The following is a 17,003-nucleotide window of genomic DNA, read 5'->3' on the forward strand; positions in this document are numbered from 1 at the left end:
AGCCATCAGCCCAGAGCCTGACACGGGGCTCGAACTCCCGGACCGCGAGATCGTGACCTGGCTGAAGTCGGATGCTTAACCGACTGCGCCACCCAGGTGCCCCATGAGCGTTAATTCTAAGAGAGCAAGAAGAGAACCAAAACCTGGGCCAGGTTTTACGAACGCTCAGTCTGAGCCCCTCAGACCTTCCCAGGCAACTCCAGAACTTACAGCAACACTGGAGGTCATTGCTGCCTAGATTTTAACAACCACTTGTTCTGGATATCTCCCAGACCTTTAGTAATTCAGTCGGATCAAGCTCTACTGTCCGTTGCTCATCTAGGAAACCCCCAAACTCAATGTACCCATTACCAAAAAATGACAGATCAGTCTATTAATTCATTTCTTATTTATGACTTGGTATGAAGCTCAGAAAGGAAAGAAAAGATTAAGAAGACACGGATTCTGCTGCCAAGGAGTTCACTATATGATGGTTTATAAAAACACAATGTAAAAGATGACAAGTGTCATAAATTCCAGATAGAATGAGTGCCGGCTCAGTTCAGAAGAGGGTAAAAGTATTGCCAACTCAGGGAAAACATTTTGGAAGAAGTGGGACTTAACTTGGCTGGGATTTGAAATATACATAGTACATAGATATAGAGACAACGATGAGACTAGCCAAGGGAGGGATTGGCCAGTATTAAAACACTGGAAGGAAAAAAAAACAGCATGGCTGATCTAGAACACCGAGAGAAGTGTCTTTTTCTTTAAAAGCTTTAAAAAAAGGTACAAAAACTGATAAAGTTTTGAAGTGAAACTACTATAGTCTACATTAATATAATTCTGAACTACTGGAGTATACACAAAATAACCAGCAAACATTACCCCCAAAATGAAGTGATATTAGATAATCTGTTCAGCCTTTTTGTCACCTGCAACAAATTAGGCTTTCAATATGCAAAACATCTTCCTTCCAGAAAAACAAATGATCATGATTCCATTTAATTGTAATTTAATGAGGCATAATTTATTTTTTAAAGTGATATATACCAGGTGTGTACTGAGGAAACTGGCCCAGCAAACCCCAGTGCTCCCCCTTGGAAAAAGCTTCAAGCTAGCTGGAGACTGTTTTCATTTCTGTAAATTACATTTCTGTTTGTGGCGGTTGAAGTGGGAGGTATAAAGGGTAACTTGCACTGTTCACATATTTATTGTAACATATACCTTTGAAGTAACTCAAACAAAAAATACTCATTTATCATCTAAGCAAATAGTTTCAAAGTGTTGAGTTCCAATCTGAACAAAGATAGATTTTAGAGAAAATAAAGCCCATCCCCTAATAATGTATTTTAATTATGTATTGTTGGATGTATGAACAAAGTATATAAGCTATTTAATGATGATCTTCAGAAATCAAGCTACAACTCTAAGGATACATGAATTGAGACATATGTATTATGCAATGGTGAGTCTGAAAATATATTTAGTTCATATTTATATATTGCTTTAAACAAATGGTGTCCTAACCAGTCAGCAAGGTCCAAAGACATGTATACCCCCATTTTACAGATTAAAATCATAGAGGGTCAAAGGTAGAAAGGATCTTGTCAGTCATATCGGCCAACCCTTCATCCTACCCCTGAGTATGATCTATCACATACTTCCCTTTAAATACAAAACAAACAAAAATCCTCCAAACGTACTCTTCATGTCTCAATCTTCACGACTTCCCTCTTCATGCTTGCATGCTCATTTGTCAGCCTTACTTTTCACACAATTCTGAAATGTCTGGTTCCAGCTGACACGAGAGCCAAAAACTGGTATTCTTTTGTGAAGACCAGGTAATACAAAATTCCCAGCCATATCATACAAAGTGAGCTTTTCTATCCCAGGGGCTAACACACAGTTACAGAAGCTGGGGAGCCAGCTGCATGGCTGTAGAAAGTGCTGACATCCTATAGTCAGAAAGCGGACCTAACAGAAGTGATTCTTCCCTCATCTCCAATCTCATTTCCTTCTAGACACTCCTGAGAGGCATTTCCCCCTCTGCTCACGAATATAAACAGGTTTCCCTGGGTTCCATATTCATAATCCACAGCCCCACTATGAACCTGTATGCTGAAATTCATTTGTGTAATGCTAAAAATACTCACCCTCCTTTCACCCCCTAGAGTACTGCTCAGCCATGGAGCCAGAGTACTTAGGCTGATTTGAATAAAAGGTATACAGGGCACAACAATGACAATTTGATTTTTATTATTAAAAATGATGTGTTAAATCCTCAAAGAAAATGTCGTTATTGCATTAGTTTAATAAAACCTCCCTTTATTACAATATTTCTTTATTAGGAGAGGCAGCCCATGCATGTAGCATGGTTGTAGGATGGGGGTGGATAGAATTGAGCATCTAAAGGAAATTAATGTACTCTGCAAATATAAATGCATATACAAAAGTAACATTTGCAGACAAATGTTGTTGCTGTAGAAATGTATTCTGTAATTCACTAAAATACTGTGTACATATGTGTGTATGCATATACGCTGCAGTTGGCAATAGTTTCTCCCTCCTTTGAACTGAGATGGCACTCGTTCTATCTGGCATTTATGACACTCATCATCTTTTACATTGTGCTACTAGAAAACCTCTTCTCTTCATCATACAGTAAACTCCTTGGGAGAAGAATCTGTATAATTTGTGCTTAGTGGTTAGTTGGGAAGATAGAGGGATATAAAGCTCTAAGAATGCACCAAATGCATTTTTAAAAACTGGTCTGAGATGGAGGAGTCCTGTGTTTGCTAAAACGCCAGGAACAGGCCCTGTTGGACCACATATTACACTCAAGATCTTTTCATTCAACCTATTGTAAACACCAAGATAGTGGAAACTGAAATTCTTGGCCATGCAGACTCCACTTTAGACCAAATATTTCATCTACTCCCAATCTGCAATTCATTAAATAAAACACTTCCCTCAAAGACAGCTTTCTTTCTAGGGGACATAATAAAACTATACTGTGCTACCTGACACATCAGAATATAGTACATGCAACACAGAGTGGGTCCAACAAAACATTCTTGAAACCAAAATCACCTGTGCTCTCCTAACAGCAATCCCCTTGTCGGAGCCACTCCTGAGCACATACAGTGAAGGAATTTAGCCAGAAACAGATCTCTGGGAACTTTACTATTTTTACCTACCTATTCAATGCAAAGATAGATGCAATTAGCTGAACAGTTTTTTGTTTTTTGTTTCTTTTTATCCCTTCCATTTTTGTCTTTAGAAACTCTTAGGTATTGGAATGGGGGGGGGTGGGGAGGGGCGGGGTGCGGGTTATGCACAATCCAAGCCAAAATTTTCTAAACACATGAGTACCAAAAAGCAAAATCAAATAGAGAACTGAACAGGTTCCCTTTGGAAACATTTACCAGTGGTGTTCTCAGCTCTGGGCACATACATGGTTTCTACTAACACCTCAAGTACCTGGCACATGACTATTGCATTCACAAAGTTCTGGGCCCTGGTTATTTCTAGTTTCTATGTGTATTGTGTGAAACAACTGTTGGCAAACTGCCCCCAAAATTTACTAGCTTTGGCTACTTTGTCAAAACATTGGCAAAAATAGTACTTTCCCAAAACAAAACAAAACAAACCAAAAACATACATTTATTGAATATTTATATCTCAAGTGTATCAAATGCATTCAGATATAAAAAGTAAAGCAGTCTGTTAACATATGAGTTGACTTTGTCCTGAAACAGTTATAAAATATCATTTTTTTTTTCCTGCTGAAATATTTCTGCATTAACTTCAATCACCTCCAAGGTCAAAAACATGTGTTCTCACACAGTACATGTAACATATCGCAGTACTTATTATACCACAACAGGATTACTGGTTTGAAAGCCTGTTTAACCCCTTCAACCTCCTTGAAGGAGAAATTGTATCTTTCATGTTCTGTTCTATGAGATCAGAAATAATTGAGAATAAAGTGGTCGCGAATGTGAGTTCTAATGTCAAAATTTCTGGGTTCAAAATAGGGCTTCAATTAGCCAAGGATTAATTCATCTTCCTATGGCACAGTTTCCTCACCTGTAAAACTGATAAAATAATTTTACTTCCCTCATAGGATTCCCTAGAGCTTATAACTGATACATGTTAAGTGTTCAATAAATGTTAGCCTCCATTATAAGGTCTACCATAGTTTCTGAATGCTTAATAAACATTTGTTAAATGAATACAGAATATACAGAACTATATCAAATAAATACAGAACTAATACACAATACAATTCTTATTTTAAATTTGCAACTTCAAATTTTCATGGCCCTCCACTTATATTTTGCTGTCTTCCTGCATAGAAGGCAGAAAATGTAAAGGATACATTTCAGGAAGAAGAAGAATTAAAATTATTTGGAATAGAGGAAATGTAAAGAAAAATTTAACTAATTATATAAACTGGAACGATCATATGGTAATCCAGCATGTCACTAAACCAAGATACTCTTTTTATACCTCAGAAAAGTAAAACAACTTTTCTTCCCTAAGTAACTCTGTAGTCATTTAAAATAAGCATTAATTTGCATCACTGTTTAAACATGGGTCATAACTATTAGTAGATGATAGATTTCAGTAGATCATAACTAGTTCTTTTATAATGACATGCAATTCAGTAGATTGGAAATTACCAGGGTGTTTCATACATGGTACAAGTATTATTACCCGAAGTTTGTTTTTTTTTTTCTTTCATGAAGGTTTTGCTTTAGAATATACAGATAGACAAAAATACAGGTTGAAATGAGATGGAACTCCAGACGGACATACACACATATGTGCACGTGTGTGAGTGTATGTACCAGCTCATGATGTAAAAGGTATTTCTCACTGGGTGCTGCAGTCAAAGATGTTTGAAAGTAAATGCTGTGATGTACACTGATAATTTTAGGTACAAAACTTGTAGACAGAATGTAAACAACGTTGTAATCTCCAACTGACTTCAAATTGATTCAGTTATATTTTTCTCACAGCATTTCTGGCCTTTAAACATAATTCGTTTTATTTGAACAAACATGCACTTAACCCCAGGCCAAATGGTCATCATTTCAATCAATGGTCATGAAAGGAACACTCCTTGTGTATTTTTTTTATTACTTTAAATAAGCAATGGTGAAAAGTATATAAATAATGGGATCTAAAGCTAGTGTTCCTTGTATTTCTTCTATAAAAATTCTACTTTAATTGTAAACATCACCCAGGATTGGAGGAGACTAGTTAAATACTAAAATAAACCTTCACACTAAAAATATAGGTCTATATTGAGACACACTCACAGGAGGTAAAAGAAAGTCCTTATTGAAGGAAGAGACTCCTTATCTGTGTGAAAGGAGCTGATCACCCCTTGTCAGAAAAAAAAAAAAAAAGTGACAAAAGCTTGTAAAACCATCCCCCAAAGGAAGACTTTTTTAGTTAAAATGGAGAAAACTGAATTTTTTATAATTAGTTCAGTAACTAATTTTTAAGAACTTGGACACTGGTCAGGGATAGGAAAAGACAGAATAGGGCTCTGTCATCTTTGGTTCCTCTGATTCTTTGGTACCAGTTTTGTAAAGGGGGGGTGGGGTCTTTATATATTCTTTTACACAAAATTTTCTATTTCAAGTAGATATAGGAATGAGGAGACAGTTATTGGGGCACCTGGGTGACTCTGTTGGTTAAATGTCTGACTCTTGATTTTGGCTCAGGTCATGATCTCCTGGTTTGTGAGTTTGAGCCCTGCATCAGCCTCCCCTGCACTGACGGTGTGGGGCCTGCTTGGGGTTCTCTCTCTCTCTCTCTCTCTCTCTCTCTCTCTCTCCCCACCTCCCCCACACACGCATTCTTTCTCTCTCTCTCTCAAAATAAATAAACATTTAAAAGGAAATCTTTACCAAAAAAAAGTAATGAGGAGGGGGTTATATATGTTTGACGGTTACCGAGTCAACCTTCTCTTTACCCAGAACACAAAGCCAGTATCTCCTCGCTCCTTTTCAGCTGGAATTGCCTAAAAGGTGCTAATTAATGATAGTTTGTATATGCGCAAGAGGAACTAAAGTGAGACCACTAGCAAGAGGCCATCCTTAAGACATCTAAGAACTTGGAGACACTGCTATACTGAGAGATATTAATATTATTATAATCTTTAAATCTATGAATTCAAGCCAGTGGTTCTGAAATGAAAGACTGCCTATTTTATGAAGCAAGCAGGGCCATCTTTTCCCACTTTATTAATTTAATGTTGAAATCAAAAGAGGGTGTATTATTTGCTTCAAAACCCAATAACATGTTCATGCCTGATCTGCAGCATTTCATATATACAGGCCACCTTTCAGTGGATGGACTTCCTTTTTCTCACAGGCTTCCTTGTCATTTTATAAGCAGCTCACTGGACCATGGAGTCAAGACCCCTGGGTTTGCATTGTGTTCCACTCCCGTATGACTTGTGGAGTGCCGTATCTCTATTGCATAGTAAGAAATAATGATGACTGAGACCAGAGGTTGGCCGAGAAATAATGCTGAATATCTTGGAAGTCAAGTTTTCTACAAATATAAACTGTATGTATAATTAAATCATGGCTATCTTTGGCTAACAATATGTATAAATCAAATGTAAGACTTTCTCCTTCCCCAAATGGACTGGTAACACACTTAAGTTCAGATTTCCAAATATTTTGGATACTAAAATGTTCATGTTGTTGCTACATATCCCTTCCTAACTGTGCCACTTCGAAGTATACCGTTTAGCAAGTCCTTAGACACTTTTAACCCAAATAACACGGGTGTGTATATACTATAAACATGGTATCAATAAAGCATAAAAGCAAAACCCATGTCATTTCACACACACGTGTACATTTCTAGCCGTTGACCTTACTGCCAGGTTTCCTGATACGTTGTTCAATCTAATTTTCCAATCTGTTGAAAACATTCTCCAGTTGCTGAGTCACTTTATAAAACTGTATTTATGACCCTGGCCTTAAGTTTCTTCAAATGATGTGGCTTTGATGAGTAAACAGCAGATTCTTGGCAAAATCTCATAAAAAAAAAAAAAAAGTAGTCAAATAAGGACAGGTCCACCAAATGACTTCCTGAAGGATTTTTTAAATCCTCTTCTCTATCAGATAAGACCCACAATGAACAACTTTCTCAAGCAAAGCCTTTGACAAAAGGTTGCAAATTGTGTAACTCAGTGACTTTTGCATCAAACAGAAGAAGGAGCATGATACCAAATTAGAGTCCTACTGGTACAGAATAGCACATTTTGTGAAACACATCTGTGCATCTACTGAAAACATGTTTCTAAGAATTGGCTCAGGAGAGCTACCTGAAACAGAAAATGGACCTGAACTTTCTGCGTTATGATGTAATGTGCTAGAGGAAAAAGAACTCTATTATATAAATAATGAAGGTGGAAAAAGCCTCATTTCCAAATTGTAGAAACTTCTTACTGTTGATTCCTTATGTAAGGGTATTTCCTGAACTCTACCACCAAGGAGAGGGGATAGTGATGCAAAGGAAAGGAACATGGACCACAACTAACTTTCCCTTTCTAGCATTCTAATGCTCCCATTCACATGTGGCAGGGCAGCCATTCCAATGGATTTAGCCTAGTTTGGATCAAAGCTTCCTCTACTTCATTTAACAGATTTGCTCAGATGGAAGGTCTCGGAGGAGAAACAATGTTAGTAAATGAAGGATTTCTGAACATATGAATATGTAGGTCATTGGATTTTTAAATAAATTAGAGAATAGTTTATCTATTCAGGAAGATTCATTGTACATATTTTATGAAGCCATCCTTATTATAGGTCAGTGGGCATCCCACAACCATTCCTTCGTAATATCGTCTTTTAAAATACTGTCATAAACCTTTTCACACTGTCACAAGCCTCTGATTAATATTTTCAAGTCCATAAAGTGACAAGGGACAAAAGAACACTTAAGGTTAGGATTCATAATCAAACTGTCAAAAAAGCACAGATGTGAGTAAACACAGTAAATAAGCGACTTATTTAATGTCCATAAGCCTAGGAAGTGAAAGTATGCCAACACTAACATAAATTTAGGATATTAGCAAGGGAAAATGAACTGCAGAAGAAAAGAAAAGAGAAAAGGGAGGGAGCAAGGGACAAAAGAAGGAAGGAAGGAAGGAAGGAAGGAAGGAAGGAAGGAAGGAAGGACGGACAGAAAGAAAAGAAAAGGAGAAGAAAAGAAAGGGACAGAAAGGGAGGGAGGAAGGGAGGAAGAAAGAAAAGGAAAAGAAAAAAAAAAGAAAAAGAAAGTAGATAGAGCTCGGGTCCTCTTATTTCTTGAAATTATAAGTCCTAAAAACACCACTTGCATCACTGACAGAGCACTGGGCAGAGCGAAGAAACAAAACTACTCTGAAACTCACGTGAATTACATAATTCACCATTTAGACTTGGTAAGGGTGGTTTTCATTTAAGTCAAGTTTAGAAGATCTCATAGGGCTTCAAATCCAGTGTCCATTTCTGTTTCATTCCCTCTCTTTCTCTTTCCTGTATTTGATAACCATAAGTAAATCTTCCCAATATCAATATCAGTCCATTGAATTCAGAGGGCCTTAAACAATAATAGTGCTGATACTTTTTTTTTTTAATTTTTTTTTTTAACGTTTATTTATTTTTGGGACAGAGAGAGACAGAGCATGAACGGGGGAGGGGCAGAGAGAGAGGGAGACACAGAATCGGAAGCAGGCTCCAGGCTCTGAGCCATCAGCCCAGAGCCTGACGTGGGGCTCGAACTCACGGACCGTGAGATCGTGACCTGAGCTGAAGTTGGACGCTTAACTGACTGAGCCACCCAGGCGCCCCGGTGCTAATACTTTTCAAGAGAAAGTAGTACAGTAAAAACATCTATACTATTCCCATAGTGATATCTTACTTTATATTTGGAACGTAGTAAGGCATAAAATTGAAGATAAGTTTTATTCAAACTACTACCCCATAATATAACCAAAAGCCTATTTAGACGAGCAGGGGCACTGATCTATAATCTGGGATAAAAATCACATCTTGAGATAAAGATTCCTGTGCAAGTGATTTATTAAGGAAGTACAAAGGGAAACTGGTGAGGCAGTGGGAAAAGTGGGACAGGGAAGGGAAGAAACCCAAGCAGTCCCTGTCTCAGCCTCATCTGCGGAGAGCTCTGGAGTAAAAGTCACACTTCAGTGCTGTCCCTACTACTGGAGGCAGGGGAGCTGGCCTTTTACCCCCCTGCACCTATCAGACATTGGTTAAGTATTACCAGCTCTCTGCCTGTGTGAGTAAAGCAAAATCCAATAGTCTGAGGAAAGTCCTTTGAATGAAAAACTGACCAGCAGTCACTAGCTTCTAGAAGTAAAAGTATAGGGGAGTACAAGTGGGGGAGAAATAGAACACCAAACACAGAGCAGGCATGTTATCTGCCTCGGCTTACTCTGGTGTAATACCCACAGCACCTCACTTTGTGACCATAGGTAATAGAAACACTTAGAAATATATCACAGGAATTTCCTGAAAATTAATGACCAGGCCAGAAAACATCTGATCTCTCATTTGTCATAAAAGTCTTCAGAGACGCAAAAAGTGGGGTTAACCTTTTCTTCCAAAAGACTAGTAAAGAAGAAAGTGACATTTCTCAGAATATATTTTCTGCAAGGTCATAATGACAAAAACAGGCTTCTATCATCCTGAAGGCACAGACAGGATGTGATGCTCTGCTATACCCTGCATCTAGAACTACATTAGTCTCGTGCCCATGCTGATGATATGATACCCTGGCATTTCATGATCTCAAGACACACTGATTAAAATAAAAATGTATTAAATGCAAACTCTTGAGGGGTGCCTGGGTGCCTCAGTCAGTTAAGCATCTGACTTCAGCTCAGATCATGATCTTGCGTTTCATGAGTTTGAGCCCCGTGTCAGGCTCTGTGCTGACAGCTCAGAGCCTGGAGCCTACTTCAGATTCTGTGTCTCCTTCTTTCTCTGCTCCTCCCCCACTTGTGCTCTGTCTTTCTCTCTCTCTCAAAGATAAATAAAAACATTAAAATTTTTTTTAAAAAAGCAAGTTCTTGGAAATATACCTCTATTCCCTCGATTGTGTTATTTTATATCACCAAATGATATAGTGGCAATAGATCAGCTATACAGAGTAATCAGATATACAATAGATATAGATATACAATAGATCAGATATACAGAGTTCTCCCTGGAGAACTGGCATTTTCAAATGCTATTTATTATGAATTTCAGTTGTTCCTCTGGAAGTTTTAAACATGAAAAACTAGGCTGATGTGGTTGTTTTTTTTTTTTTTCCAGCTTTAGCTTCATTTATGAATGTTATACATGTGATTTGTTCTATACACACACATATACACTGTCTCTAATTACTAGTTGTTCAGGGTCCAATCACTGAGCACAAATCCAGAAATACAAACTATAGGATGACAAACCAAAGTACTTTTTATTGAATTTGATAATAAATGAATAATAGAGATCATGAACTATTTCTAGGAAATACTCAGTGTACTGAAGGTATATTACATCTCACTAAAGCAAATGGACACAAGATTGATATTGGCCTTAGGTATTCATCTAAAATAAATGGTTCTGATCCTGTTTGCTTTGAGGAAAAAAATGGTGAGATTCCTTTCTATCCAAAAATTAATACTTCATTTACGTTGTTATCTATAAAGTTAATTTTTGTTTATTATAGCCGGCAAATCATGATATCACCCATAAACGTCTGATTCCACTCAAAAAAGCCTAACATTTGGAAAATCCATGGTTGGTTTCATGGGGCACAGTACACCATGTTTTCCATTTAATGATGCTGCTGGTGAAACCCAGCTGTCCAACCTTGCTGTTAGCAACTACAGTATATACAGCAAAAACAATCTGCCTGCTGACCTCCAGCTTAAGTTCAAACTATGTCATTCTGTCAATACCATCTACCTTGATTAGGTTGGGCTTTATACACAACAGGTTATGATCCCAGAGGGATGAAAAGCTTTCCCAAATTAAAAGCAGAATTTTAAAAGGAAATACTCATACATTCCTATGCATTTTCCATTTGATATCCTCAAGGCTGGCCCATGAACTCAAGCTCATGTTGATTGAAAGTGAATGTTCCTTTCTGGGTGTAGCCATCTTACAAATTTAATGGCAGGAGGAAAATAATAAAATGTGTTCCATGCTTCAATTAGACCTTTTATAACTTGGCACTTGAACGATGGCAATGCCAAAGAAAAATCATTAATCCATAAAAATAGACAAAAAGGATTGTGGAGGAGAAGACAGACCTCCAGGAGTCTAGGGCCTTGGCAGAGCATTCTCTCACACCAACAAGGTCTGTCTTTTGTCTAGCCTCTCTGTGAGTCTTCTCTCAGGCTTCATGCTATTTGGATAAAATATATACTGTATTTGATTCTAAAATCCAGAGTAATACAACCATGCTTTCAATTTTATCCTTAGCCAAAGGAACTGTATATATAACCAATAAAATGTTGGCTAGCTATGAAATGCCTATTCATGCACATGAACGATACATGAAAGAACACACACACATACACATGCACACACACACACACACACACACATACACAACTACACATGTAAACACAAAATAAAGACTAAAAGATGCATCCTTCCACTTTGTATTTAGCAATAACATGTAACACACTGGCTCAAAAGCACCAGAATTCTTCATAGCCCTAGTTCAGATAACTGTGGACACACAAACGCTGCTTTAGTAGTTTGAGTCAAAAAAGAAATCATAGAGTGCTATCTGGAACATGTGCAGACCTCCGTGGACCTCCAAACTCATTTTCAAATGCTGTAAACGGAGTCTGTCAATAATAGAAAGCGTAAATTAGGGAAGTCAAGGGGACAGGAGATCTCACCCTCTTGGTCTCCTGCCACACCTAATCTTTCAGCACCAAACCTCAAACCATCCCACTGTGCTTCTTCCCTGCTCCCACTCCTCTGGTTCCAGCATTCCTGAAGACTGTTACCAAACCACAGTGCTTGGTTCCATCACTAGTTCATGCCTGTTAACTTCAGCTGAGATCCCAAACTACTTCACAATTCCTTCTATCTCAGATCGACTCCCTATCACATTCAAGCTGTCAACACACTTCTGACCTCCTTTTCAATACCAAATTTTGGAAAGAGTAATTTGCAGCCCCTGCTTCTGTATCCTCAACAGTTAGTCACTCCTCAACTCCTAAATTCTGGCTCCTGCCTTCTCAACTCTAATGAAATTACACTCTAGGTTTGCCAAAGGTATCTCCCAACCAATTGCCAAATTTCATGGCATGGTTTCAAGCTTCTCATGCCCAGACGTCTTAGTTTTGCTCACAAGGACAAGTCTCCTTCCGCAAACTCTTTATTCATGTTCTGTATACTCTCACTACTACCTCCCTATTCTTCCATCTCCACCTGCTCCCATCTCTACTGGCATTTCTTTTACCTCTTTTCCTGGTGGGAGTAGTGGTGATGGGTTCTCCTCTTCCTTCCCTCGACTCTCTAAATCTCAGGCTCTGTCAGTAAATTTCTAATCTTTCTCTAACCCTGAAAACTCTTTTTAGCACCAAACTCATATTTTGAATGACTTCTGAATACCTTCATTTGAACAAATCTGCCAGTACAGGGTGCCTGGGTGGCTCAGTCAGTTCAGCGTCCGACTCTTGATTTCGGTTCAGGTCATGATCTCATAGTTCGTGAGTTTGAGCCCTGCATCAGGCTCCATACTGACAGGGCAGCGCCTGCTTAGGATTTTCTCTCTCCTTCTCTCTCTGCCCCTCCCCTACTCTCTCAAAATAGATAAATCAACATTTTGGAAGGAAGGAAGGAAGGAAGGAAGGAAGGAAGGAAGGAAGGAAGGAAGGAAGGAAGGAAGAAAGAAAGAAAGAAAGAAAGAAAGAAAGAAAGAAAGAAAGAAAGAAAGATAGATAGATCTGCCAGCACTTCGGAGTCAAAATAGCCTGATCCAAAATAATCACTAAACTTATTCCAACTATCTCTTTCAATGTTCTTTTTGACTCTCTAAATAATTACAGATTTCTTCTCAGCCACAAGGCTCTAACCTTGGCATTATCTTTATTGTCCATCCCTCTTTATCCATTCAGGTGGTTGCACTTTCTGTCAATTTTACTTCCACAATTCTTCTTGATTTTGTACTCTCTATCCCACCACCACCAGCCCAGTTCAGAACTTCTACACATTTCAGCTGGATATTTATGGCTGCCTTCTAAATGATATTCCTACCTTCTCGCTATCATGAGAGAGAAAAAGATCTTCCTAAGGTCCAATTCTGATTATTGGATTATAGCATATTCCTACATAAGACCTTCAATGGCTTCTAGTGCCTATTAAATAAGGTTCAAAGTTCCTAGCATGGCCCTGAGACCTTTTTTGATCTATTTCCCCGTTTAAGTTTTATTATCTAGCTTTGCTATCAACTACCAACTATTCCCACACATGCCTGACTCAGCACTTTTCTTGTTAATTCCTTTAACCTAAAGTACCCTTCTTCTCCATCTTTGCCTGTTAAATTCTATTTATCCTTCAAGGTCTAACTCCCCAGAAACTTAATATTCAAGTCAGGTATTTACATATGGTGCTTGCCTATGATCTTTTTCATCTTTGCATCTGCACTGAGCTTAGCTTCCTGCCTTGCATTTAGTAGGGTGATCAAATTTAAACCTACTGTCCTCTTCAAGACTCACTATATTCATCCTACTATAAGTATTCCTTACCCCCAGCTCCCCATAGATACCCACTACAACAATCATTATTCTCCTACACCACTCACCTTACTTCACATTTTACTTTTGTTATCTGAATATGTTTTGGTTTTTTTACTACTAGGTCATTACTTCCTTGAGATTGGCAATTTTACTTTCTTGTTACTCATGTAAGGACCAAATTAATGGTTCTCAAAATACGGCTACCAGACCAGCAGCATCAGAATCACCTGGGACCTTGCTACAAATGCAAATTTCTAGGTCCTACCCCAGACTATAGAATCAGAAACTCTGAGGCGAGGTCCTCAATAGAAGGATCTACATAAATAAACTGTTTATCTTTTTATTACTTGGTATTATATTGGCATGTAATTACCTCACAATATTGAAAAATATGAGTAAATTATTCATTACCACCTTAACAATATCTTTTTTTTTTTTTTAATGTTTATTTATTTTGAGAGAGAGAGAGAACATGAGCAAGCAGGGGAGGGGCAGAGAGAGAGAGGGAGAGAGAGAATCCCAAGCAGGCTCCACACTGTCAGCACAGAGCCTGACACGGGGCTCAACCTCATGAACAACTAGATTACGAAGTGAGTTGAAATCAAGAGTCAGATGCTTAACTGAGTCACCCAGGTATCTCCCCCCACCCCCACTTTATCAATATCTCAACTCTAACTTGTATATTTTGAAAAACTTAAAAAATTATAGAAATTATGACATACAATGATATTCTTTTTGTACAGTTCAAAAACAAAGTAAATAGATTGTGCGTACGGAAGTAGTTTTAGAACTAGTTTTTAAAAAACAAGTGAATGTTAACCACAAAATTCAAATCAGGGTTATACCCGGGGAAAAGCAGATGAGAAGATGAGGAAAGAAAGGAGCACATAGGCCCAAAGCATTGGTAACGTTTTGGGTCCTGAGTTGGGTGATGGGTTCACAGATATTCATTATTTACTTAAATTAATTAATTATGGCTATGCACGTATCAAGTATTTCCTGAGCTAAGGGTTACTAGTTAATTATGTGTGCTCTGGGATCGATAAAGTTTTTTTGAAGAGATAAAGAAGATGTCACAATTCTGTCCTTAGTATCATTTCAACCACCAACTATCATGTGCAATGCTAAGCATACCTGTGTGCGGTTGAATGCCACTCTTGCAAAGACAGCTTGGGACACACTGGCCCTCTTCAGCTCATCTCTGACTTGCTGGTAGATATCTGGAGAGACTTCTACAGAAGAGTTGGTTGGCTCTGGCTTAACTGCTCTGGGAATGGGTGGATGGTTCAGGAACTGCTGGTTGATGGCTTGAGGATGCTGGTGAGCCAGGAGCCGGCTAACGGCAATCTGTTGGTTTATCAGATGGGCCATGGCTATTTGTTGCCTAACAAGTTGTGGACTGAGCTGGGGAGAAAGAAGACCAGGGCTCATGATGGGCTGTAATGCGGGCACTTGGTTTCGGATTGGAGTACTGTGGTGGATTTGGCTATGAGGAGACTGTTCGTTGGTTTTCCCCAAGGATGCCAGCTGGTTCATATTTGGTAAATGCATTGGACGCTGGCCCAGAACACAATAGTCTGAAAGGTTTTCTCGTTCCACTCTTTCCACTGTTAAGAGATAAAAAATGAAAATCCATCATTATTTTCATTGGTGCAATTTATTGCTAATATATGCAGTACAAAATTATCATATTTTTGGTATATTAATGACATAAACTTTTTCATACGAAGCTGGAAGCCCAAGAGTAAAAGTGGGTTTTCCTTCCTTGAAAAATGTTATAATTTTTTCATAGGTGATATGAAAGCAATAATATTTACTACTTCATTTTTCTTCAGTTCCTAAAAGTAGGCATTTTATTGAATAACTAAGACAGAAACCACTAAGCATGATCAATTCTAAATCCTCTTGTATTCCCAAGCTCTCTCATCTCCCTCATCACCCTCTGTTATAAAAACACCAGCTGTTCTCATCTTCTGTAGTTTGTGGTTAATGGTGTAGTTCATGGTTATCAGGAAATGACAAGGACAACATCTCCTGCCAAATTAACTGCTACCTCCTAATAAAAATCTCACACAATAAGTATATACAACTATGGGAACATTCATAGAAAATATGTGCCATGAAGTATATCCTTTTATCTACTCACTTGCTATCTTTGGTATAGGAATATTTCTGTAAAAATTGGATATGTTAATGATTGTTCTATGTACAAGGATAAGTTAGAAACAATATTTATAACATCTTCTTGACTTTTCATTAAATAAGATGCTTCCTCCCCCCTACCCCCCAGATAGCTACCTTATTACATTTTATTGCACTTTACTAGGGAAGATTTAAGGAATAACCTGGAAAGGCAGAGGTAAAAGAAAGTGAGTATCATATATGTTCAAGCATGAGGCAGAATTTTTTCCTCTCCCAAGAATATTTCCCAGGAAAGAGTGAATTAATCACCTCATAGTTAAATCCTTATCTAAATCTCTGTATTATGTTATTATGTAAAACAAAGGTTTGTTTGGAGAAAACACATTTAAGCTGAAACAACCTCCATCATTCCTAGTTTTAAATCCTTGCAGATGTAACTTAACAGTGTCTGTTTTTTAAAGTAAAAATTCCAAACAGATTTAGTAATTATTTGTTACAGTTGCAAATGTTAGATATGATCATGCAAAAGACTATTAAGACTTTAAAGAACACTACTTTAGATGGTTACATGCTGGAAATCAGAAGTAGTCACCCACAGGACAAATTTTTAAAAATAATTGTCCCATTATTACATAAATGATGCTGTAGTTTGGTATATGGTTTAGAGTGTCAGAATCATATTTTTATCAAAAAAGTACTAAGTCTCAAAAAGAACTTTCACAGAAATGGTGTGTGCTAGAAAATCTGGTGACTCCAAACACGGGTTCTGTAATGGCAGAGACATGAGTGCCAAATCACATGAACTTTTAGGGTGGAGAAAAGTAGTATTTTTAATTAATATTCTATGTAATATGTGATTTTAATATACATAGGTGGAAGTTAATACATTAAAATATAAGTAAATATTTGACCATTATCCATATGCCTAATGGTTATTTTATATATTCAAAACTTCTCATTTGGGGAAATAAACATTAGTGTCTTGGGATCACCTTATATTGAGACATATACAGTATTTATTACTGCTTTGCTTAAAAAAGCAAAGTGATTGCTTAACTTTCCTATGAACCCCCAAGTAAGTAAAGTTTACCTC

At 37.7% G+C, this 17,003-nt stretch overlaps 1 protein-coding gene across 3 annotated transcripts in view; it reads right to left on the bottom strand.

Annotated features, from left to right (window-relative positions):
* Window positions 1–17,003, bottom strand: part of SATB2 (SATB homeobox 2) — a 195,840-nt gene that overhangs the window by 63,118 nt on the left and 115,719 nt on the right. For all 3 annotated transcript variants that reach the window (XM_045480639.1, XM_045480638.1, XM_045480641.1), the window contains one exon: window positions 14,903–15,375. In XM_045480639.1, coding sequence (XP_045336595.1) covers window positions 14,903–15,375 — 473 coding nt within the window. The remainder of the gene's footprint in view (window positions 1–14,902; window positions 15,376–17,003) is intronic.

The sequence above is a fragment of the Leopardus geoffroyi genome, chromosome C1, assembly GCF_018350155.1.
Source record: "Leopardus geoffroyi isolate Oge1 chromosome C1, O.geoffroyi_Oge1_pat1.0, whole genome shotgun sequence".
Classification (NCBI taxonomy): domain Eukaryota; kingdom Metazoa; phylum Chordata; class Mammalia; order Carnivora; family Felidae; genus Leopardus; species Leopardus geoffroyi.